Genomic DNA, 23,031 nt, shown 5'->3' with positions numbered 1-23,031 from the left:
GTCTGTTAGTACCCTATGGAGGGACTGCTAATACATACTGTACCGTGGCATTTGGTGAAAAGCTTTAACAGCCGAACTAGAGTCCTTAGGTTCAGTTTTCAGTGCAGTTAACTCAGTAATTCTTTTCCCCATTTCTTCAATGCAGTGGAATTGACTACCAATGCTCCTTAACTTAAAGAGAATAAAAACTGCATTGAAGTAGCTTTTATTACTTCTGCATAAGCCATAAGATACCAAGTTCCTAGGGTGATTAAGAGTCACAGAACAACATCGTTAAGCAGCTACTTGGTATGCAGAACTTAACAGAACTTTACAACAGATACATCCTGCCTAGGGTATGGGGATGAGAGAGGAAGCAGTGTCTGTCATTTGGACACGTGGTTCTAAAAGGAGCCAGCCAACCCTGCTACATAAAAGTGACAGAAGCTGCTAATGCTACTTTTTCTGCAGGGCCAGACACTGACCCAGTAGTGAAGAGCTGAGCTATGACTGACTTTCTGACAATTCAAAGAGAAGATTCTAGGCAGCCACAGGATGTCTCCTACAGAGTACCACCTGCCACTCCAATGAATAAGCAACTCTTCAACACTTTGTGTGCACCCTAGCATTACTGACCTTAGCTTGACTGAATAGGAGAGCAGATAGGTAATGCTACCCATGCAGTACCCGGTCAGCATACCTAGGTTTGTTTTGATTATGAAAACATCCTCCTACCTAATGCATTATTTACTTCCCGACTTTCCCCACCACCAACCCTTCCTGCTATTAGAAAGAATGAACTCACTGATGCATCACTGCATGCAAACACCAATGACAGTGTCAATTCTGCCACAGGGCTCTCTTTACCTTCATTGACTCCGAGTACAATATATATTCCCTAAGCACAGGCAGGAAGTCTTCTGTCATGTCTTCACTGAGTTCTTCAAGAGCTGTGCAGCAGTTCCCAATACAGGCAGACAACCCTTCCAGTGGCTCCGATAGCTCAACCTCTAGCGCTCCCCAGGTTGAATAAACAGGTCCGTATTCTCGTAGTTCCACCAAGTATTCTGCAAAAGGCAGATGGAAAAGTAGATTAACGGAGTAAGAGTGAGGCACAAGGATCTGCAAACACTCACACCAAACAGGAGAAACTATGCACCAAGCTTGGCAAACATTAACTCCCCCAGGAGTCAAGTCTTGTGTTACATTAGCATCTTAATAGACAGAGCTCTATGGCTGCACAGGTGACAGGTCCAAGTTGCCTCCTGCTTAACTGACCATTCCTACAAGCTTCCAATACAAAGACAGTTGCATCTGTGCAGTAGCCAAAGTAATTTTTTTTAAACATATGTAAAACTTGGGTCTGCTAAGACAGGTCTGTAAAGGTTATCTTCATCTAGGAATTCCACCTCTACTCCTCCAGATGGAATGTACTGGTTTTTCCCTCTCCCAAAAGTCTTTCCAAAAATAACTCTAGTAAGAAAGTAGGTTGGTATAACAACACGAGCCATTTTAAAAAAATATTTGGAGAATTGAGCTAAAGTAAGATACTGCGTTAGGCTTTGGGCCTGTTTTAAATCTGTAAGAGGCATTAGATTTTGCTCTGTGTGGCTCATTACAGGGCAGAATCATTGACACAAGTTGTCTTGGTCACACCATCAACCAGAATGAGATACAGAGCACTCAGACTGAAGTATTGTGATAGAGAACCTTGTGTCCTTACCCAACTGTTCCTTGATAATCCGTTGTGCTATTCTGTCAATGGTACCAAGCTTGAGAGAGAATGTGTCTAGATACTCCCCAATGGCTGCAAACTCCAGTGGCCGACTTCTTAATTTGTAGCCTCCTGTAACGTATTTGACAGACTCCCCCATCTTTGACAGCAATGCCATTCCTTGCTTTTTATAGGCATTAAGATCCTAGGAAGTTAAAAAAACCCAAACAGTTTAGAAATATTTCACTTGCTTGTTGGAAGATTAATATAGCGAGAGATACTTTCTAGTCAAGATCAAATTATGTGAAGGCAAAAGATTACATGTGACATGTAGCCTTGGACAAAACCTCACGTTATACAAGTTGTACAGCTGAGCACAGTTTCAAGACTACCTCTGGATGGAGATAAACTATCCAGAAGAATGGTATGAAGTACATTATAAATGAGTTAGTGGTCCACCTTTGCACATGGCCAGACTTTCCCATGTTCCTGTACTGTCACCAGGGAAGTAGTGATATTAACAGCTCTGTTTGCACTGATAGTGTTCATGCCATTCATCCATACATACTTTTAAGTCGTAGCCCACAATACCAGTATTATGCAAATGCACCAGCTGGCTCTGATGACCTAGTACAGAGCTACACATTGCATGCCTATTTGGTCAGCAGTCACATCACACCAGTTGTGTGGTCAGATAGAAGGGTGGGGAAGACTGCACAGAAAACGCACAGCATGGGAAGACTAGCACAGCTTTTCTGCAAGACAGAGGGCAGCTCAGGCTGGGTCAGATGTAGCCATGTTGCCTGCACAGAAAGCTTAAACTTCCTCGTCAATGCTTTACACGTTTGCATAAATCAACATTCAGACAACTTATGTTAACAAGGTTGTTTACCTACAATATTCAGGGGATTTCACCTTGACAGCACATCAGAAAAAACTTGTTAGCCAAAAGGTCGACCATTTTGCATTTTACTCCTTCCAGCAGGGGTCACTATTCAACATCGCAAAACAGGATTAAGCGCTCTAACTAGGTTATCCTATGCAGTCTGGGGAAGAGATGTTTTCAACCCAAGTAGACCCGTAGAGGCTGAGAATCAAGATATGGTATTACAGACTAGACTAAAAGCTTAAGTGTTCTTTAAAAGAATCCAACAGCCATCTTCAAAACATGTACTATGGTATTCTTTCCAAGTTCTTATAAGACAAATCTAAGTCTGATTAAGAGAACCTGACATATTAGCAGCTACTATAATTTTGGATTATGTTTGCATTTAAATGCAGTGGGTCCTTGACTCTTGCGTTCTACCTGTCCTAAGCACTATCTGCAAGCAGGGATCAGAAGACAACCCTTTAATTCAAAATCACTCACTTACTCTCTCACACATTCTGGTGTGTTACTGGTCCAAACAGGGAACTTCAAGAAAGGTTGGTTTCTCTTTTTCAGCCAGGAGGTGGTCTCATGACTTTCTGCAGCAACTAAATTCTGAAGTCCTAGCACACTGAACTGACACCTCACTGCTGCAATAGAGCAAGTTCCAACACTAGAGACAGCCAGAAGAACACATGTCCTTTTCCCTGAGCCTCCCTGGATGCTCTGTATTCTCAAGGCAAGCCCTGCCTGGGGCTGAGAATACAGCCCTTACTGTTTATTTTGCAGGGGTGGGAGAAGATGACTAAGCAGCTAAGAAAGTTGCATCATGCTTTGACAGCTGAAAAGCAGAACAAAGCTATCTGACATTTAACTATCAAGGTGCTAAACAAATTCTGCATTTCTGGCTTGTTTCAGCAGTTAAGTTCACCATGGAGGGGAAATAAAAGGGAACTGGAGATTGAGTCTCACATTACCAGCAAGCAGAGCATGAGCCTGAAGTAAGCTCAAATTAAGTGTCACATTTGAGTGAGCTAGCATAATGTGACATTGGAAAGACATGCTTTTACAGCTCTCTTCACTTATCAGGTCAAACCCAAACGTGACTGTAGGTCCTTCTAGTCTTATTTAAAACGCAGTTCAAAAGACAGCTAAAGAAAATTGCACCACTTATGGGTGAGTCACGCAGAAGATGAGCATGAAGTTGTTGACTGAGAACAAACAAGAATAAGGTCTTCATGCTTAGTTTTGAGGGCAACAAGTACAAGCAGTCTAGAAGGCACAGACAAGAAAAAAGTTAAGAAACTTGTAAGCTTTTGTGCAAGAGATCTCTCCTCCTCCACCTTCCTCCTCGCCAAAACAGGATTTTACAAAGTCTACAGTTTTCTAAATTCTGAACCTTTCTTGCATCAGAGGCATATGTTCTAGACACAGCGATACAAAACAAGCAAGTCTGGAGAACTGAATTTGTAAATCGACAGACCACCCCTCCCTTCAAGCAAAGGCAACCCATACAGTTGTCACACACAGGGGTCTGTCACACACAACATTCAGGGTCCCTAACAACTCTCTGGTATTTTAGGGGAAGTTCTGACCTGCATGTGTAGTTTTATTAATGCCTTTTTACCTTCATTTCAAAAGAGACTGCAAAGGTGCCTATTCTGTTGTCCCTGTCAATGACTGTGTTTGGAAGTTCCTGGCTTACCTTGGCTGTGAGAAACACGTTGAAGTGCTCATTAAAAGAAAGCACTGGGTGATCAGTTATTCTCTTCAAGAATTTGTCTAATGCTTTCCTCCTCGTCTCCACAAACTCTTCAGAAAAGCGATCGACAACACCCTTCACCACAAATTTCTCAGGAAGAGGCTGTCAGAGACAAGCAAAATGCACAACATTCAGAAGACCAAAAACTTGTTTCTGCTTTTTGGAAACATACAAAGCAATCAAACTGCAGTCTTAACAGGCACTGAAGTGTTATGTTTGCTAACAGGAACCATACATCAGATGGGATGCAAGCCTTGCTCTGAATTACTGTTGAGCTGGTCTGGCCTAATGCTAGAATGCTAGCAATTCTACTGAGTGGCTTCAGCTGAGACCCACACCAGTGAAGCCCAGACAGTCCTCACACTAGGTACTTCTAGCATAGCTTAGAGAGTTCCCCCCTACCGCTATCCATGTTCAAGCTCCAGCTCTAAAAGAGATGCCAGCAGAGCTGCACACTATTCACTACAGCAATTCATGCACACACACCCTGATGTTAAAGTAAGTCTGTTCAGTCCAAGAAAACCGAGAAAATTTAACAATTCTACTTACTCTTTTCCCCTGCATTCTGAACAATTTATAGCTCCTGGACAGGGAGGGCCCTTCTGTAAAGGGCTGATAGTGTTAGTAATAGCACTACACTGAGCAAAGACAGACGAGCACGGTCGAGTGGTCCAGGCTGGAACCTTCCTGAAGCACTTGCACAGTCAGTCATCTATCATAGCTGACATTCTTGAGCATGTTTGTGTAATGTTGGCAGACCTTTGTTACTATCTACTCTTTCACCTTACTCCTATTTTGATACCACCGGTTCATCTCTGCAGTTCAGCTTAACATGTAAGCTCAAGTCTGCCTCCATACTTGCTAGTTCTGCAGTCCCTCCTGTTACAGTAAGACTCCAGACTTTAAAGTACCACTTCAGATGGAAGATAACTCTTTAAGCTTCAGCATGGTTAGTCTCAGCTCTACCACTAGATCTGCTTTTGTTCTCTCCAGACAGCATAGACTCCAAGATTAATATAATTTTTAAAACTGTGCTTTGCATTTTATTCTTGTGAAACATTCTGCCCAGACAGATAATCTGCTTACTCTTAGACTAGCAATGACAGCCATTTTCACCCAAATCAGGAATCAGAATTCTCCTCTGCAAAGAGTCTTTGTTACCTAAAATCTGTGACAAAAGTAACGCAAAGTAAAAAAAGCTGCATATAAGTATGCCTTTCCCACCATACCCTAGCTGATGTGGGATGTACATGAAGATTGCACCTCCTAAAAAAACCCAGCCAGCCTGACTTAGCTGCAACACAGCTACGTTTTAAGCACTGTATTTAGTTCTTATAATTTAAGACTTATCTTATTATGCTTAGCATTCAGATTAGTCATTCTAGTTAAACCAGTGTAAGATACACTCTAATTAGACTTCTTCAGAAGAATAATGCTTAGTGCAGTAGTCTTCAGGGGGGAGAAATTCTCTTCCCTTGCTTTGTAACTTTAGCTGGGACTCTATACTTCAGGAAGTCACTACCTCAGCACCATATGCAGAAGGAAAAGGACAAGGTGGAAGACTAAAGAACCCTAGTTCAACCAAATGCATGCAAACTGCCACTGAATCATCACTAAAGTTTGAGCATTTTAGACCCACAGAAGAGTGCACCTCTATTAGAGAGGCTTCTGCCATTTAATCTGCTTTTAGCAATAGCAGCAGTTACAGTCCTTTACATTTTAGGCCTTTGGAGTTCCATCCCAAGTAGACAGTACACACAGCTAGCAAGTGATATTCTGCTTTAACTGTGTTACTTATCTGACTTACAGTCTTCCAGCTTAAGAGTCTTTCTAACTTTTCCCCAATGCGATATGTGAGCAGGGTTCACTATAGTCACAAATGGCTTCAAGGATCCAAACATCACCAAAGACAAGATCCTTGGCCATGTTAGGCTTATCTTTCTAGTCTAGAGACAGATCTGAGAGCATTTTTACTGTTGTTTGAAAGCACAGATTAGAGTAAGTCTCAGATAATTTAAAAAAAAAAGTTAAAAAAAATCAGTAACCAAAGAGATGAAAAGGAACCCCTATTCAGTTTAGTTTTGGCTCCTAAGTGTAGGCTATCATGACATGCTGCACTGAGAAGACACATCATTTGTTACAGGAAGATTTTAGGCAGATTCACTATACCAAGATTAGGAAGACAACCCCGTTTCGGTATTTTGTCGGGCAGAAGGCCTCCAGGGATTGCATTATCTTCAGTTACAAATACAGATACTCTTAGATTGGATTGAAACATCCTTTCAGAATACACTTGAATTACAGTGCACCTGAAACAGCCTTTAGCTTCTATTCCCCATCTACTTCTAGGCAATAAATACATAAAGCATTCAGCAATCTCCCTGCCATACCACTGCATGGAGGAGGTTAACAGGAAATTCCGCAACTGCTAACCTGTGCATAGACAGATAAAAGAGGGCAGCACATTCTTATGCTTCCAGATTGTCTAAATGAGAGCCACTTAAGAGATTGCCTTGTTCTGCAGCTGGTTTCATGTCCAGTATTAGAGCCACTTGTGCCAAATTTGCCATTCTGTGTGCAACGAATTCCAGGTCACAGCAAAGCAGCTTGATTCCCTGGCTGTGACTCACCTTCTGCTACTAGACTATTATTTATTGCGTTGCAGCCTTCAGGCAGGACTGGCAGCCTGTTGGTACACTCAGGAATCTGTACAAGCTTAACCTCAATAGTTCCAGCTGTTCAGGGAACAGGAAGGGAGAAGAGAGTGTCTGGGCAGCTAACACATTAATCTCATGTCTCCCCCTTACCCTGGCAAGCTCACTCTCTCTCTTCTCCTCTCCCTACCCCTCAGTAAACATATTTGCTGCCAGTTAGTGGTGTCACATGATTTTGTGAAGTATTTCTTATCTTTGAGCTATTATTTCACTTAGAGGCAAGTCCCAGAGTAATTAAGGACTTAAATAGCTCTCTACCCTGGAACAACCTAACTGAATAGTTCTCACATAGCCTAGTCCTTGCTGAGGGAGGGAGAGCAGAGAAACTTCCCCCTCATCCCAGATGGGCAAGCTAAGGTATGCTAGCAGTGTTGCTATTTCCCAATAATTTACCTCCTACAGGCCTTTTTTAATTTCTTTGTTCAAAACAGCTGATGGTGGTGATCCCACAGGCTTCCTACCTTTTCACATCTTCTACAGCATGAAAAACAGACTGCTGAAGATCAGTATCAACCTCTTCATATCACATAAGGTGGTTGGGCCGCCAGCTTCAGTGACAAGAAGGCGTACAGTAGTTTAGCTAACATCATTAGCTAAATTTCTGCCTACTGAAGGCATGCAATAACTACCAAGCCAGACGCTAAAATTTGCCAGTCTCTGCTACTAAATGTTAGCACAAATACTTCTAAAATACTGTCTTTAAAACCAGCTCTAAAGGCCATCTTGAAAACTGACTGAGACTAGGACTTGAAGTACCTGAGTGGCCTTCCATAAGCCTCAGATAATTGGAAACCTAGATATAATAATTGAACAAACAGATGAAGCATATTCCATTTATGCCATAACAAATGTAGTCACCACCCATATTGCCCTACAGGAGGCTGCCAGAGCTCGCTTCTCAGGTGTGCCAACCAAGAAAAGTCTAAGCTTCATCATCAGTCAAGAATGGGAAGCATTTCCCACTCTGCTAGAAGGGAATGAAGTACCGTATTTAAATCCAAAGAGACATATCACCAAAATAATCACCCTTGGAAGACAGATACAGAACTGTCCTTAATAGCAGATTCTTGCTTACTACCTACGGGAATGAGATGCGTTGGCTGAGACTCTTCCAGCTTGTTTCTCAACCAGTCGAAGTCTTGGTACCGCCGGCGGACCGAATACTCTGGCAAATCAAACTCTGCTCGCGTGGTCTGGAAAAGAACACCAGGATATGCTTAGTATGCACAGAAACTTCTCACTTCAGAGCTTAGCAGCAAATGCAGTACAGACATCACTGGCAAGGGTAAGGCCAGACAAGCCTTGCATGGGGACTCCATGCCCAAAATCGTGTTTGTAGCCAGCATGACAGAAAGATCCTCTGGCCTTTCAAGCAGTGGGAAAGCCAGCAATAAGAAAAAATTACTACTTGGAGCTGATGTATTCTTAAGATTTATTCACAGTTCATTACACGTTCTGCTCAGATAAGCTTTATGGGAGGAGTCTGTGGAGAGAAGAGTACTGTGCACCATGTAAAGCTCTTGCCAGTTACAAGTTTGCAGGGAAGACTGTGTGAAATCTTCATTCCAAGGATGAGGCTATTTTAGCCATCAAGAAGTAAAAGCAAAGGTATTTAATGACTTGTTTATTCTATGATGTGCATTAACTGTGGGTGAAAAAATGTTTCACCACTGCCCCATATTCCAGGAGTGACAGGCTTCTTACACTCCTTCAAGGCTAAAATATTAGAACATAAACCATTGCTAGGTTTGTCAAAGTACTGTTTTTGTTGATTCCCGAGAGGAAGAAACAAGTTTGTTTACATTAAGTTTGTGTATGCCTCATTAGAGATATCAGTACATTAAGTTAAATCTTTAAAGTTTTCATTCTTTAGGGCACAGAGTTAAACTTGCAATTACAAGTTTGAGACAGAAGATAGGTATGCAGAGAAACTGCTGGCAAATGTTTTATCCAGTCCTCGAACAGTTCATACCCTGGAAAGCTGACTGCGTGGGGCTGCTTGCACAGCACGTATTGCAACTGCCTAAAAGCACTAATGAAACTGTGTACCAACTAGGAGTCTCTGCTAAAGAGCCTGGTATTGCAATAGCCCTGATTGAAAGATAGATGGCCTTTATCATTATGTCCCACCGAGAAGCACAGTTCAGAGAAGCCTAGAGAACTATACCTGGTCACTTGCAGCATCAAGAGCATCTTGCAATGGAGGTGATGCTGCAGCGCCAGCACACTACACATCTACAGCTAGACATCAAAGCCACTGCGTTCTGGGGAACGCACCAGCTCTCCTAGCTTTGAACTGGCACCGAGTCCAGCACTAGGTTGCTTTGGCACTCCTAGCCACTACAACCACCTGCTAAATTCCAGCAGAGATTTTGTATTTACCTCCAGACTGAGAGCAACTGCTTCATATGTGGAGAGAGCCAAGTAGCAGCCTTCAAATGCAATCCACCTCTTCACTTGCTCTCTGGGTGACTCCAACTCTTCAATTACTGCACTTTACTCCCACCAATCCCCACTGGGGATCCTGTACAAGTTCTATGCCAGAAATCTCTTTCCAGGGGGAAGCCAGCAGCCTTAACACACTATCAACAGAACAGTAGCTCTAGTATACTATAAACAGCATGCTAATGTGGTATTACCTATGAAATGGTTTGGTTTCTAGTAAAGGAGGGCATAGAGACAGGGAAAAGAAGAAATCAAACTCACCTCCTCCCTCCTTTGACCTGCTAGCTACAGTAAGAGATACACACGTTAGTCCATGGCCTAACATAATGAATGCTCACCAATGGAGCAGATGTGTTTGTAGATGAGGGACTACCAAGACCTAGATATCCACTGCAGGTTTGTGCTTTGCTCAGCTACACCTTGGAATAACACCAGCTTATTTAACATTTTAGAGTGCCACACTATAAATGAAACTTCTGAGACTTCATATGAACCCTTTTCACCTGTTTTGAGTAAAAGACTGAATGGCATTACAGTAGAACAAGATAATTCACACACACATAGACAACCCTCATCTGCCAGCGGTGCTGACTGCTTTGTTCTGTTAATAGGGCAGCTATACCTCAGCCTTGCAGGAGACAACCAGGAATTAAAAAAAAAAAAAAGTAATGACTTAGTAGTAGGGAGAGCTTTTCTGAACTGGCTGTCATTGGCCTCGTAAAAGAGATCAGACAGTAAGTGAATGAGAGTAATCAGGATGTATACACACTACAGTGTCTTATCCTGCAGCATGAGGATGAATGTAAAGTCTGCCATCTGTTAGCACCGAGAACCTTATTACCAAGTATTCTGCTAACAGTTAAGGAAAACTGTACAGGTATTATTTAGTCTAGACATAGAAAAGCAGGATAAGTCTCAGTGCACAAACTTTACATTAGTTATCATTCATCTCTAGCAAACTGCTACTGCTGCTTTTACACAAGCAGATTTGCAAAGTCTTCCATATATCAGGGTTTGTTCCTCAGAGGGAGGGAGATTAAAGTACATCATAGCCATCAGCATTTCAGTGTTTGCTGTACAGGTTGTCAAATCTAGACAGCAAATAAGCTTTTCAAAGACTATTTGGACAGAACATAAGGGCACTTCAAGGTTTTAATGACACCTCACTAATGCTGATAGAATTTGGATCTCAGATCAAACTGTTCATTAGCTCAGCACAAGTTATTTTTTCCACAAAAGGGAAGAGGGTCTTGCCACTGTCCAGGGATGGCAAGTGAAATGTCTGTGGTTTTGACACAGTTTAATTCCTCCTGCTTTCTTAGTAGGATCCATAAATCTCATCTTGCAAGAACATGTGGGAAGGAAGCCGAGAAACTTATGTGCCAGATGTCAATCTCGCAAAAATAACAGGCAAGACATTTCTAGGGATTTATTGAAGACTCCAGCACAGTGCCAGTAAGTCATCGCTGTAGTATTCTGGGCTCAATTTTACTTTCTGGAAAGCAGGCAGGTTTACAGACACTTTTACCTCTGTTGTTGGAATAATTTTGACTTGAGGCAATGTTAAGGCAATCACCAAGTCCTGGTCTTGTGTAAGATTCTTGTCTTTCTTGACAGGAGTCAGCAGCCAAACTTAAAAGCTAGCCTGTGATGACTACATTAAAGTATTTTTCTACACTAGTTCTCATCTCTTACTCGCTACACCTGATTGTGGATTCTCCTCCATGTTACTATTTAAGTTTGGGGCAAAAATCTTCAACTAGAAGAAGAGGAGGATGGCAGAAGGGGAAAGGGAGCAAGGCTGGTGTCCTTAGCAGTTCATAGTTTCATTTGCCTCAAATAGTTTAGCCAGTTTGAAAAAGAGATCATAGCACTTACACCTGCTCCTCTCTAGCGATCAAGCTGTTTCATGTGCTCAGGTAACCTACCCAATGCAGGCACTGGAAGCAGGAGGAGAAGGACAGGAAAAAGAAAACAAGACCTCCACTTCAGTATTGACTGCTTTGAAAGCCTCTCCCTTCAAGCCTGCAGAGCAACTGCATGACTCTGTGGAACAGCATGCAGCTGTTTAGATCTCCATGGGAAAAGGCACAGAAGGCCTTGCCATCCTAGAAAGTACAACAAAAGTGAGGTTAGAAGTACACTTACTTATGTTTCCCTCAGGAGACATGACTACCTAAGGCTAAGCTTCATTTTCCCCCTCCCTCCTCAGAAAGATCTGCTTGATAAAATCCCTCTAGAGTGCACATCAGTCTATCTGAAGAGCACAAAGGTGTATCATCAAGAACACCCAAGACACTTCAATCATCACATCCAAGACCAGTTAAGTTCCAGCACACCTTTTTGGTTTCACTAGCCTCCCTGTATAAGGAGACAGCTGCTAGCAAGAAGAAAACAGGGACAGAAAGAGTTAAGAGAGCCAGGTCTGAATCACTGTCCCCTTTATTTTGGGGATTCCCATTACATTCTTCAAACGTGTTCATCCAGAAGACAGTCTGGGAAATGCTACCTGGGTCTTACTGGGAAGCTGTGAAAGCAGGGGCACAAGCAGAACCAAGTAAACGCTAAGCTTTCTTCTCAGCTTCGCTGCAAGCCATTGTTTTGGACCAGATGTTTTGGACCCTTCCTCAGCCACCACCATCTGTTGACAAAGGTATCAGTAGATGAGAAGTCGGGGGCATACTGCAAGACTTCTTTTTTGCTGTTACGATGAAGGACCTTTCTAAAGAAAGAAAAAACCACACAACACAAAAACAAGACTGTGGTCAGGTTACACTCTTCCCTACAGTGGTGTCCAGTCACAACCACAAGCGCACTACAGCACTAGCAACTACATTCCCCTCTTCCACTTAGTGATGCTGCTTTCCACTGCAAGGAAGTCTTCAGCAAAACTCATCCTAGGACCTATGTTTATCCAAATGTTTGAGGTTCCAGTAGCATTCTTCAGTGGAGAAAGAAAAAAAGCAGCCATCCCTGCCTCCTCATCCAGAGCCACCACAAAGACCCTTTTCAGTCCTTCACAGGTCTCAAACCCTTCTCATGCCAGGCTGCATGGGAGGTGGGGGGAAGCATGGCCTTACACTGATGACAAGAGCAAGGTCTGATATAGAAATCTGACCTACAGCCTGGTGGTGCAAGCATCAATGCTCATCCTCATCACTGTCTAGGGATTACTCCTGGGCGATTTTTTGCCATGTTTAATTACTGCTTTCAGCTACAATGGCTGATTGGGCAATGAGTCTGCCATCAAAGAGGCCTTGGTTGTGTGGCAAGAATGAGTCTGACCATTAATACTGCTAGTCTTCCAATAGTCTTTTTTAAACAATGGTAGATAGTGCTAGAGGTGCTAACCCTAGAGGTTAGCCGGAAGTTTACAAGAATAATAAACCCAAAGAGGTGAGGCTTTCATGGTGACTGATAAGAATAAATTACGCACTGTTTCATAATAGTATTGTAATGCTATGATATAGCAGATTTACATGCTACAGTGAGATCCCAAATAAAACAAGTATTCACAGACAGGTAGGTAGATATGCAAAATCAGAAGTACAGGATGAGGGATTTTTTTTATTTAAAAAAGGACACTGTTGGGTAATACATCTGATCTAAATACAGTAGATATCTGACCCACTGTCAAGAGTTCTGTTTTAAGAAGGGAAGCCTTGTATGAACACAGGTTTCCAAGAAGAGGAACATTATTAGGGTGCCACTGCATAGAGGTATTTTATCTTGACAGAATAATCAGGTCTTAATTTAAGGGAGAAATAACTTTAGCCAGTTTTAGCCATTTGGGTGTGGAAAGTTATGCCTCATTTTGTGCTTTCTATTCCTTCTGGTCACGTAACAGCTGAAGATTAAGTTGCTCCAAGCAGAAAAGTTTCCCGCAATACTTCTTCGGATTTTCTAGTAGTTAAGATACAGCATTTCTTGCAAGATTAAGACACTTAGAGCAACAAAGAATGACAGGCCTATGTTAAGTGGGCAGTAACAGGTAGCTACTATTTTAGAGAAACCACATTTTCTCCTGTGAGGCCTGAAAGTGGAACTTTGGCATAGACATTCTGGAAAAAAAAAAAAAAATCTATGGCCTGTAAAGACTTCCTTATCTCAAAGGTAAATATTCTCTCCAGTGGATAGTGCCATCTAAGTAGGCCAGAGGAATGTTAACCTTTTTGGAAAACTGGATCAAGTATATTCCAAGTGAAGTTAGTGAACACTTTGCCTTGGGTAACTACAAGTGCCTAAAACATGTCAACATTACCTAGGAGCTGATGCTAATGAGAATGAGCTAGTTAACCGAAATTAACATTCCAGTTGTGAGTGCAGTAGACTTTTCAGACCACTTTTCCTATTAGTGTAATTAGACTGCATTAATGATTGAACTCCAACACATGCTGAAAAAACCTCTAGCATATTTCTTTCGGTAAGCAGCAGCATTCTTAGGCTACTTAGTTTTAGTAGCAGCTGTACAGCCTTCTGTACCAACAACTGCACGGAAGCTAGTGTATAGCTGAGGATCAAGATTATGATTTAAAGTAAGTTGCTGATAGAGGAAGTGTGGTAAACACTTCAAGCAACAAGCTTAAAGCATTTCAGAACATGACAGACAAAATGTGAGATGATTAACAGTGAATCAACAACAAGGCACATTCCCCTTCAGGGGAGGTAACTCAAACTAAATGGGTGTCAGATTACTTTATATGAACAAACGTTCAAGTTAATGAAAGAAACTGGCCTTGCAAGCTTACAAACAGTTCTATTTAAGAGTCAGACACAAAAATCTAAACTGACACATTAGAAGTTTTGCATATTTTCATTCACTGAAGTAGTAACAGTTCTGCTAAGAGAAGTCATACCTTCGACACATTCACAAGGTACTGAAAGACACTAAGTTCTTGTCCTTAAGATAAGAAATGCAATGGCATAGACATGCAGAATATGACCTAAAAAACTCCCCAAAGAAAAGTACTATGAATGGAGAATGTTGCTTTGTACCTTGGTTGTAACCCTATATGTGATATATGTCTCCATTGTGCACACGTGTTTTTTGGGATCATCAACAGTAACAAAGAGATCTCTAGTTTCCCCATCCAAGTCATCATCCAGCTGCAGTCTGTTGAGGAGAGATGAGGAGGAAGCTGGGCTAGAAGTGTCCACAGGTGTGCCATTGGGTAGACTGAGATCCTGTATCGGAGAGAAAAAACAAGTTTTTAATAAGTGAACAGATTCATTGTAAAGCACAGTATTCTCAAAGATGCCACTGACAAGTTTCACTGATATATTTACAAAGGCTATATTTCAGCAGCTCCAAGGATAACCCTTCTCCGGGACACCTGGGCAATCCGCTAAGGTCTGGGCTTTGAGCATTAGGTTATTCTACTGCCCCACAAGTTGAAGAGAAAGCACATTACCACCACACCTCCCCTTAGTGTGGTGCAACCTGGTTTCTATTCATGAGGAAGTGGAAGTATTGCTGAACCAACAGCTCCTGGTGAGGCTGAAACAACTCTGAAAACAAAGCAGCTAGGCAAATCGAGAGACCTACTTATAAGACAGGCTTCAGGCAAAATGGCAGCAGTTTAGCTGACAGGAATGCAGTTAGCCTTCTCTACTGGAGACTCCTACAGTAGAGTAAGGAGGGCAAAGTTTTACCAGAGGCTTCCCATCCCATCCACTAACTTCCACACGTTGACAGCAGTCAGAGACTGATCTGCCATCACAGCACTACAGGACAATCACAGATCATACACTCCAGTACCAGTGCCTATGTACACCCCCCTTTTGGAGTCCTAAGGCCAGTGAAAACACTTGGGTTTTGCTTGGGGAGGTCCTCATTCCCATCCTCCCAACTACAAGAGTAGCATCCAGTGCCTAGGAAGACAGAGGCTAAAAGAACCAGCAAGTGGCTATTTTAGGAAGAGATGCACAAGGGTTTGGGGAAATCTGTAATTCCTTGAAACTGACTCAGCAGCAGGGGAAAAAAAACCCAACAAACCCACTTTATAGCCAACTTGGTACATTCCCACACCTTTGAGTCTCACACTTTGACACAGATCAACTACTCCATACAGCTAGTGGTTACTTCACATAAATATCACAGCAACTTCACATGTGTTCTCTGCTCTGGTTTTGTAGCAGAGGGAGCTGACAGCATGTGACAAGTTGTACAATATTTAGGAACATCTGACAACAGTGTTAGAAAGTCCCAAAGATCCATGGCTCTACTTTTCAAAGTGAGGACTTTGGGGTTTTGTTGTTTTTTTTCTTTTAACTAGTAGTACAAGAATAGATTTATCCACAGAGTGTTTCCCTTGTAAGGACAAAGGTTCCTCTGGTTGCTAGACAGAGAAACCGCTACAGCTAAGCAACACATTAACTAGAAGTGTTTTAGTTTTAGAATTACTGCTTAGCCCCAGCTTCACACAATCCTTCAGTGGCTAAATGAAACATGTAATCTTAGCAGAGCAATCCTGTTTGGGAAAGATCCTCTTTGTCCATCAGTATTCCTTATGCAATTGTGGTTTATGTTCCAGCCAGACAAGGGTAGTCCCTGTCTTCAACAGAAGTCCTCCTTTGTTCAAGGGTTCAGAATTACAGATGAGAGCTTCAACTTAAAGCCACTTACGAAGGTCTGCATTTGCCAGTGGCTAAGACCTGGTCTAAGTTCCTACCAGTCTTTGTCACAAACCCATCATGGGACTACTGGGATTTTACAGACAGTCCTCTGTCTGTTGCATTCCTGCACAACTGTGGTAGTATTGCTCTTTACCTTGAGGATTGCCTTATGAAGTAGCAAGAATAATGCTTTAGCCTAGACATTTTTGGAAAGTGGTGACCTAAACTATTGTCTACTAAGAGAGAGGTTAGATACATTCTCCCAGATAATGCTTAGAAGCGGTTGCCAACAGATGAGAGACTTCAGATTTAACTGGCAAATGAGAAAGAATTGGAAGGTAGGCACTCATATGCTCTCTTAGAGAGCAAAAGAGCAGGATGAGCATGGCACAGCTTGCCAGCTCATACAGGAGGTAGACAGCTTTGACAACACAAGCATGTGGCTCAGACTCCACATAGCAGGAGCGTGTACAACAGGAAGAAGCAACACTACAATAACTCAGCAGATAAGGAGTTCTGTTGGAGTTACACAAACAGAATAAGCAGAAGACAGGATAAGATTAGCAACAGGAGATGGCTTCAGAAAAACTGCAGTTCAGTTAGACAGGAGAATTTGGCTCAGCAAAGAGCAAAGCAAACCCTGGGACACTGCAGTAGCTGTAGACAAATATGTTCCTGTTTCCAAAAGGAAAAGACAGCTTTTCATTGCCCATGTGCAATAAGCATTAGTATAAGACAAGTTGTGCCAGAACTGCAGCCAGTCAAATTCTAAGCCTCCACTATGGAAATGAATTAACCTGTGAAAACAGCTTAAGCCTGGTTGCACGTGAGATCTCAAAAACTTTTAACAAAACCTTCCAAAAGAGAGCTTAAAGAATGTGATGGAATCTGCTTAAAATACGAAAACTCTGCATCAAGGTGTCAGAACAACTGGAGAAAGGACCAAAATACGGAGCTTGCAGCCACTTGCATGAAGTTAGTGACTTTCCTCACCAATTCTGTTGGAAGATAACAATATCATACTAGCATGTCTTGCACTTCTTAAGCAAGGCAGAGGTTTGTGAAGGCTGGAATCCATTTCAGTCCACTTGAGTGTGTTCTTGCAGTCATGGGTCCTGCGGAATGTCTCAGGTCTTAAAATAAAGGCTGTGATAGTTTTACCTGATCTCAGCCTTAGATGAAACACCCCAGATCTAGATCAAGTAACGCTTCTAGAGCAACTCTGGTGAGGAGCAGGAGGGCTGCTAGCTGTGGTAGGGGGTAAAGGACAAAGGATGCATACATTGAAAGTACTACTGTGCTATACTGCCTCATCTGCGATGGCAGAACCCTCCCAGCAGTCACAGCTGGAATCACGCCCTGCTACTTAGCTATTTTTTAGCAGTTGAAGAGCAAGTTAGAAGCTAGCTATTTGTCCCTCCTAATGGGTGGGGCCTCTTAGCTAACTGCACAAGGAACAATGCTTATGAGTGCTGAACCTTCATTTATCAGCAGGCAGGATCAGTTTGCTGAAGTCTTATGCTATTGCTAGAAAGAGGTAGGCTTTGAAGTGTCTCAGCAGATGGCCTAGCAATCTAAGTTGTCTCAGGCTGTAATCCTTTCAGCAGAGGACCTCCTTGTCACATTAATTGGCACTGGCTTTCTTCCATGGACTTGGGGGATTTTTTGCAGTTGGGGAAGCAAGACTGTATCATCTGTTCTAGTCTGCTTTTACCACAGAAAGAGCAGTATGTCCTGCAAAGCCTAGCAGGAAAGGAGATCTGCAGCCATCTGCACTTCTACCTGTTGGTCTAGTTATCATATCCACAAGCATTTGAAATACCGACTAGTATTAATTGTTTTATGTAACAAAGAGTCTGACTTCAGTGCCAGGGACTCATGCATCAGCTTCACCTTTAGTGCACTACGTAGCTGCTCATCCACTGTTTTAAGTGCCTACCTGCATTATCAGAGATCAGCTCAGTCCAAGTCCCAGCAGGTACCTACTGCTCACAAAGCTCTTCACAGAAAAAAAAACCTTTTCATCACAGCACCTGTTACTCACAGTACAGTCAGCCTGCCATCAGTCCCACAGCAAGGAGGAGAGGACGCTGCTTCTGGCAGCCAGACAGATGGAATGGAGGACAGGTTCTGTCAAGACACTCTTCAAGTCTTAGAGAGTATCCAAGAGCAAAAGTCCTTAGCCTCTGTCCTTCACCTCCTCAGGCCAGTCTCATAGCTTTGTCACCTGCTGAAGCAGGTCAGGTGAAGGTCTAGCAAGGCCTGGATCACAACCTACAGCAGATATAGTATGACATTCAGACCTTCAGTTTCATGATCTACTGGTTAAGTACTAGGCTTCTGTGCACAGCTGTACAATCATCTACAGGCAGACTCTTCACGTATTCCTGTGGAGTTTGGAGGATTCCCCAAGACACCCGAATTTATGAGTACATGAGACCAGATGACTCCAGTAGCACATGTTTTATATCCTACAGTGCAGGGCAAGTAGGAACTAACTGCCTGTGTTGGAAATGCATGAGCCCTGCCAACTATGCAGGCTGCTATCTGGTAAGGAAGCAGTTTCACATTCTTTTACTGTATTATGCAGTCCAAGCACCTTGACTAGTTAGCCTGCCCAGAAACAGATACTAAATCTATCAAGAAGTTCAATTCATCCAAGTTTAAAATTCAGCTGAATTTTATAAACTTGAAGTCTGCATGTGAGATGCAAAATGAGTTGGGAAGTTTCCAGCTGATGTCATCTTCTCCCTCCTTCATCCTCCCAGGAGATTTTCTAAGACTCTGGATTTACAGAGCAGCTTGGATCTGCATAAAGTAAAACCCCAGGGGCTTGGTATTCTGTCTTCCGAATGGCAGCCCCCCCTAATGGAGTAGTACACACCAAAGAAAGTATCCAGGATTCAATCCCTGAAGGCTAAAAAAGGGTCTAAAATTCTGTAGGTATTGGTTATTGTCAAGTGAAGATCATGCGGTCTTCTGCTGACTTAAGTGCAGCTAGTCAATACTGCAGCTTCTACAAACACAATGTTAGTTTTCACCTATCCTGGCTTAGCAAGTGTACAGCTTACCCAGATAGCTCTGCTATCTAAGCAGTAGTCCATGAAGGAAGTGGAAGAGGTGGTTTAGCTAGGTCTTCCAAACACAGATAAGCTCATCTCTGGAAAGGGTTAGCCTAAAACCACCTGATGTTGCAAGCACACGGCTCCCATTCAACAAGTATTAGATGCTAGTAAGAGACATTTAGAAATGTTGCTGTTTAGACACAAGTGGTGCACTTAACCCCAAATATCCCTCCCTACCTCAGGGACCTTGCAGTCAGGCCTGTACTACTACTACAGCTTCACTGTTTCACTTCTGAAATTTGGAGTGCAGTGCCTTTCTCCCTGTGTTTAAGGCATTCCATTGTTTTTTGCCATCCGTCTCCCAGAGAGACACGTAACCACAGACACAGACATGTCAAGAGGACAATGATTCCACACAACAACTGCAGCTCGTTTCTGCAACAACCCTTACCTTTATACCTTCAGTACAGAACAATAAGCCATAGCAGAATTGCTGCTGGTGACTAGAAGACTAAAATGGTTTAGACGTAAGTGTTCCCAAGAACACTATAAAAGCTTGCATTAACTTGGCTTTCCCAGACCTGTTCATAGCACTACTTGTCTCATCCCAGCAAGTTTTGAAAGCAGGTATTTTTTTGTTTATAGAGTTCTCTGCCACTGGCTCTGCATAGAAAGAAAGTACATTTCCATCCTCTAGTCCATCTAGACCAGTTCATCTGTCACTAACAGCATAGTATCCTATTAAAAGAGCTCACTGAGCATTTCTGTAGTGAAATGTCAGTCTGCATATGACTATTATCCAATACGAGCTCCAGACAACTACCTAAACTTCTCTTCAGGTAGAGAACAAGGGAAGAAAAGGCATTGTTTCCCCTTTATGTATGTTCAGTTTCATTCTCTACCAGGCATCAGCATCATACTTTGTTTACTACAGGTCACCTTTGTTACCCCACACATATCTGAGGTAGATATGAGGTACTGTGTGCCTCCTCCTCTTGCACTTGTCTTTGGGCAGCTACTTTAAGGCAAGAGTGACCCAAGTGGGGGATCCAGACTGGAGAGAAGGAAGAATGCTCTGGCCACCGCAGGGAAGGGAGGATAAGACAGCAGTCTTGCTCTACAAGGTCTAAAAAAATCAAGCAAAACCCCCATAGTTAACAAACTCCAAAACCCCTATTTGTTCCTGGGAGGAAGTACCACATTTCTACATTGATCCACAAACAAGAGAGTGCTAAGTTGTAGTTTGACAAGAACTGTGAAAATCAACTTCTAAGGCTGGACTTACCCTCCTGGGAAAGGGTAAGTGGTTACGTGTACACCAGCTTCTGACATCCTTCTCCAATAATGGGAAGGACAGTACAGTATGTGTGGGTGTACTCACAAGGAACAAGATTATACCCTGAGAAAAGGTCAGTGTTTTCCACTACATTAATCATCTAGAATCAGACTGCAAGGTTGAGGCTATTTTGAGAGCAACAAAGACTAAGCTCAAATCAGAAGCAATTCTTCTTGCTCTTACCTGGAAATGTGTCAGCAGAGGAGGGACAGTGCTGGGTGTTGAGGACACAAGCCCAGATTTTTACTTCCTAGCCCTGGATGGTATTACGCAGCACGTCTGTGGGTCCTGCAGCATTGGGTAGAAAGCCCCTAACTCTAATGGGGCATGCATACCACACCTGGCCCAAGCCTCACCTCTACAGTTCCTGTAGTACCACTGGTATTCTGCCCATCTCACCAAAAAGCCACTAGATAAAGACTGGATCAATTTGCTCTCATGATCTTTTTAAATAGGTGTCAGAGTACAGCATGCTGCCAAGTCATGAGTCTGATGACTTTGTTCTGGAGTTCATCACTCGAACTACTGTTTCTACTCTGTAGGTCTGAGTTGCCTGGAGTATCCCTGAAATAAGAATTTCACACGCAGCATCTGACTATAACGGCATGCAGTTTGGTACCACTCAAGACCTGGGAGCATTCTTGCTTATAAAGTATCACACTTGGAATAGTGTTTCTTTGCACTTTGCCTAGACAGAGAAACACTGGAACAAGCTTCACAGAGACACTACATGATTGATACAAACACTTTCCAAGCCTTCTCATGCAGGTCATGGGATTCCCACCTCTTTCCCGAGGGTAACAGCCAAGTTTTATACGATGGATTATTTTACTTTGTGGTTTGTTTTCCCATAAGTCATCACAGTTAAGCTAACCAAAGCAAGAATGTGGGCATAGAAGCATTTCCTGCCAACAGCATTTTCAGCAAGAGCAATAAGCCATCTCCTACCTCTGTTGCTGAAGTCTTTAGGGACTTGGTTACAATACAGCTCAGTTTCAGCCTTCCTGTGCACAGGGGTAAAGGGGGCTGTCACAAGAAGGTGTCAAGTACCACATCAGACCATCTGTTCATACAGTCTGGCTATATGTCTGTCTTCTCACAGAGTCCTTAAAAGGGTGGCCTCTTCTCCCAGTCTGGAAGGGGAACTGTGCAGTATCACACTGAAGCTAAATGTGGTTCAGGTTACACTCTAAAAAGGAGGATTGTGAGTGGCGTCTCACTGATGTTTTACAGCAGTTAAGACAAGTCCTTCAATATTAGTAATAAAACATGTTCTTCTGATACTTTGTGCACAGAAGGTCAAAAGGCAGATGAAATGGGTTGTTATTTGGAGCAGACATTAATGAGGCAAAATACAAAGAGATAAGACATACTTTTGTCTTATTAATGCTCACCAGCCTGACATGTACTTCCCAGTATCCTTTGAAAAGGAAGGAAAGTGTGAAGAGTAACTGGATGCTGGCCCCATCTTATAGCTCCCTTACTGTGGCAAGGTATTTTAAATGCAAAGAGGTATTTTAACACATCCACAGGATGAACTGTTCTCTTGGAAGAAACAGTTCCAGATGCAAGGTTAGCTTCTACATCTGTTTACAAAGCACCAGTGTCCTCACAGAAAGCCTTATCCATCTTCCTAAGCAAAAAGCCAGTCTGGCAACTGTCCAGTAAGATTAATTCAGTTATGTTGAAGCTGTAGAAAGTAGTAGAAAAGTGCTTGTGACCCAAAAGAAAGCATGGATTTTAACATTTGGGCAGACTTAGATTTGCATCCTTTAGCAGAGCTAAAGCTTCTTTCTTCCTTCTACAGTTCTCAGTAGAAAGCAATAAGCACCAACTCCACTCTATCTTCAAAGATCTCCACAAATGGCAGAAGCTAGATGACTTCAGAAACATTTAGAAAAATGTAGGCCTTTTGAGACAAGTCTCCACTTACTCTCCTCTAGCTCTTAAGTTCCACATCCATCTGTAAGGAGTTTCTTCCAATATTGTTTGTTATAAGACTTGAATTATTATCAGAAGGGTTCTGCAGCTGTATGCACAGGAACATCATTACCCATTTTAACATGCTAAAGAGCACCTTGTTAATGAACAAGCTTAACACACCCAGTGTTTTGTTTAAAGCTTCATTTTCAGAACCTGAGCTCTGACCTTCTAAATAGCAAAGCAGCAGCCAGGATTCAATTCAGACCATGAGCAGGAAAACTTGAATCCAGCATATGACTAGGAGTCATTCCCAATCCAAGCAGCCAGATTTATATCTGATTACAGATGGAACAGTTTTTTAAGCTTGTCCAAACTAAACTGCTTTCTCCTAGAAACATACGGCTTTGTGTTAAAGCTCTGCAGACATACCATGCAGCAGTTTTTTTCCCTGTTCTCACTTTAGAAGTGGGTTTAGTTGCATCAGTTATCTAGGTAGCCAGTGTCACTGAAGTGCCAATTTGGCTGAGATGCTTTTGAGAGCAAACAGTAGTATTTTTTAAATGTGTGTGGCGGGTTGACCCTGGCTGGATACCAGGTGCCCACCAAAGCC

At 42.5% G+C, this 23,031-nt stretch overlaps 1 protein-coding gene across 1 annotated transcript in view; it reads right to left on the bottom strand.

The window, feature by feature from the left end:
- The window catches only part of SNX30 (sorting nexin family member 30), a 48,055-nt gene that overhangs the window by 12,086 nt on the left and 12,938 nt on the right, over nucleotides 1-23,031 (bottom strand). The window contains exons 2-6 of the mRNA XM_010578149.1: nucleotides 14,478-14,666; nucleotides 8,120-8,230; nucleotides 4,267-4,425; nucleotides 1,703-1,898; nucleotides 847-1,046 (exon numbers count right to left, since the gene is read on the bottom strand). Coding sequence (XP_010576451.1) covers nucleotides 847-1,046; nucleotides 1,703-1,898; nucleotides 4,267-4,425; nucleotides 8,120-8,230; nucleotides 14,478-14,666 — 855 coding nt within the window. The remainder of the gene's footprint in view (nucleotides 1-846; nucleotides 1,047-1,702; nucleotides 1,899-4,266; nucleotides 4,426-8,119; nucleotides 8,231-14,477; nucleotides 14,667-23,031) is intronic.

Source organism: Haliaeetus leucocephalus, unplaced genomic scaffold (genome assembly GCF_000737465.1).
Source record: "Haliaeetus leucocephalus isolate CR32 unplaced genomic scaffold, Haliaeetus_leucocephalus-4.0 Scaffold605, whole genome shotgun sequence".
NCBI classification, from domain to species: Eukaryota; Metazoa; Chordata; class Aves; order Accipitriformes; family Accipitridae; genus Haliaeetus; species Haliaeetus leucocephalus.
The sequence above is the reverse complement of the archived record's forward strand: the minus strand, read 5'-3'. Positions and strand labels throughout refer to the sequence as shown.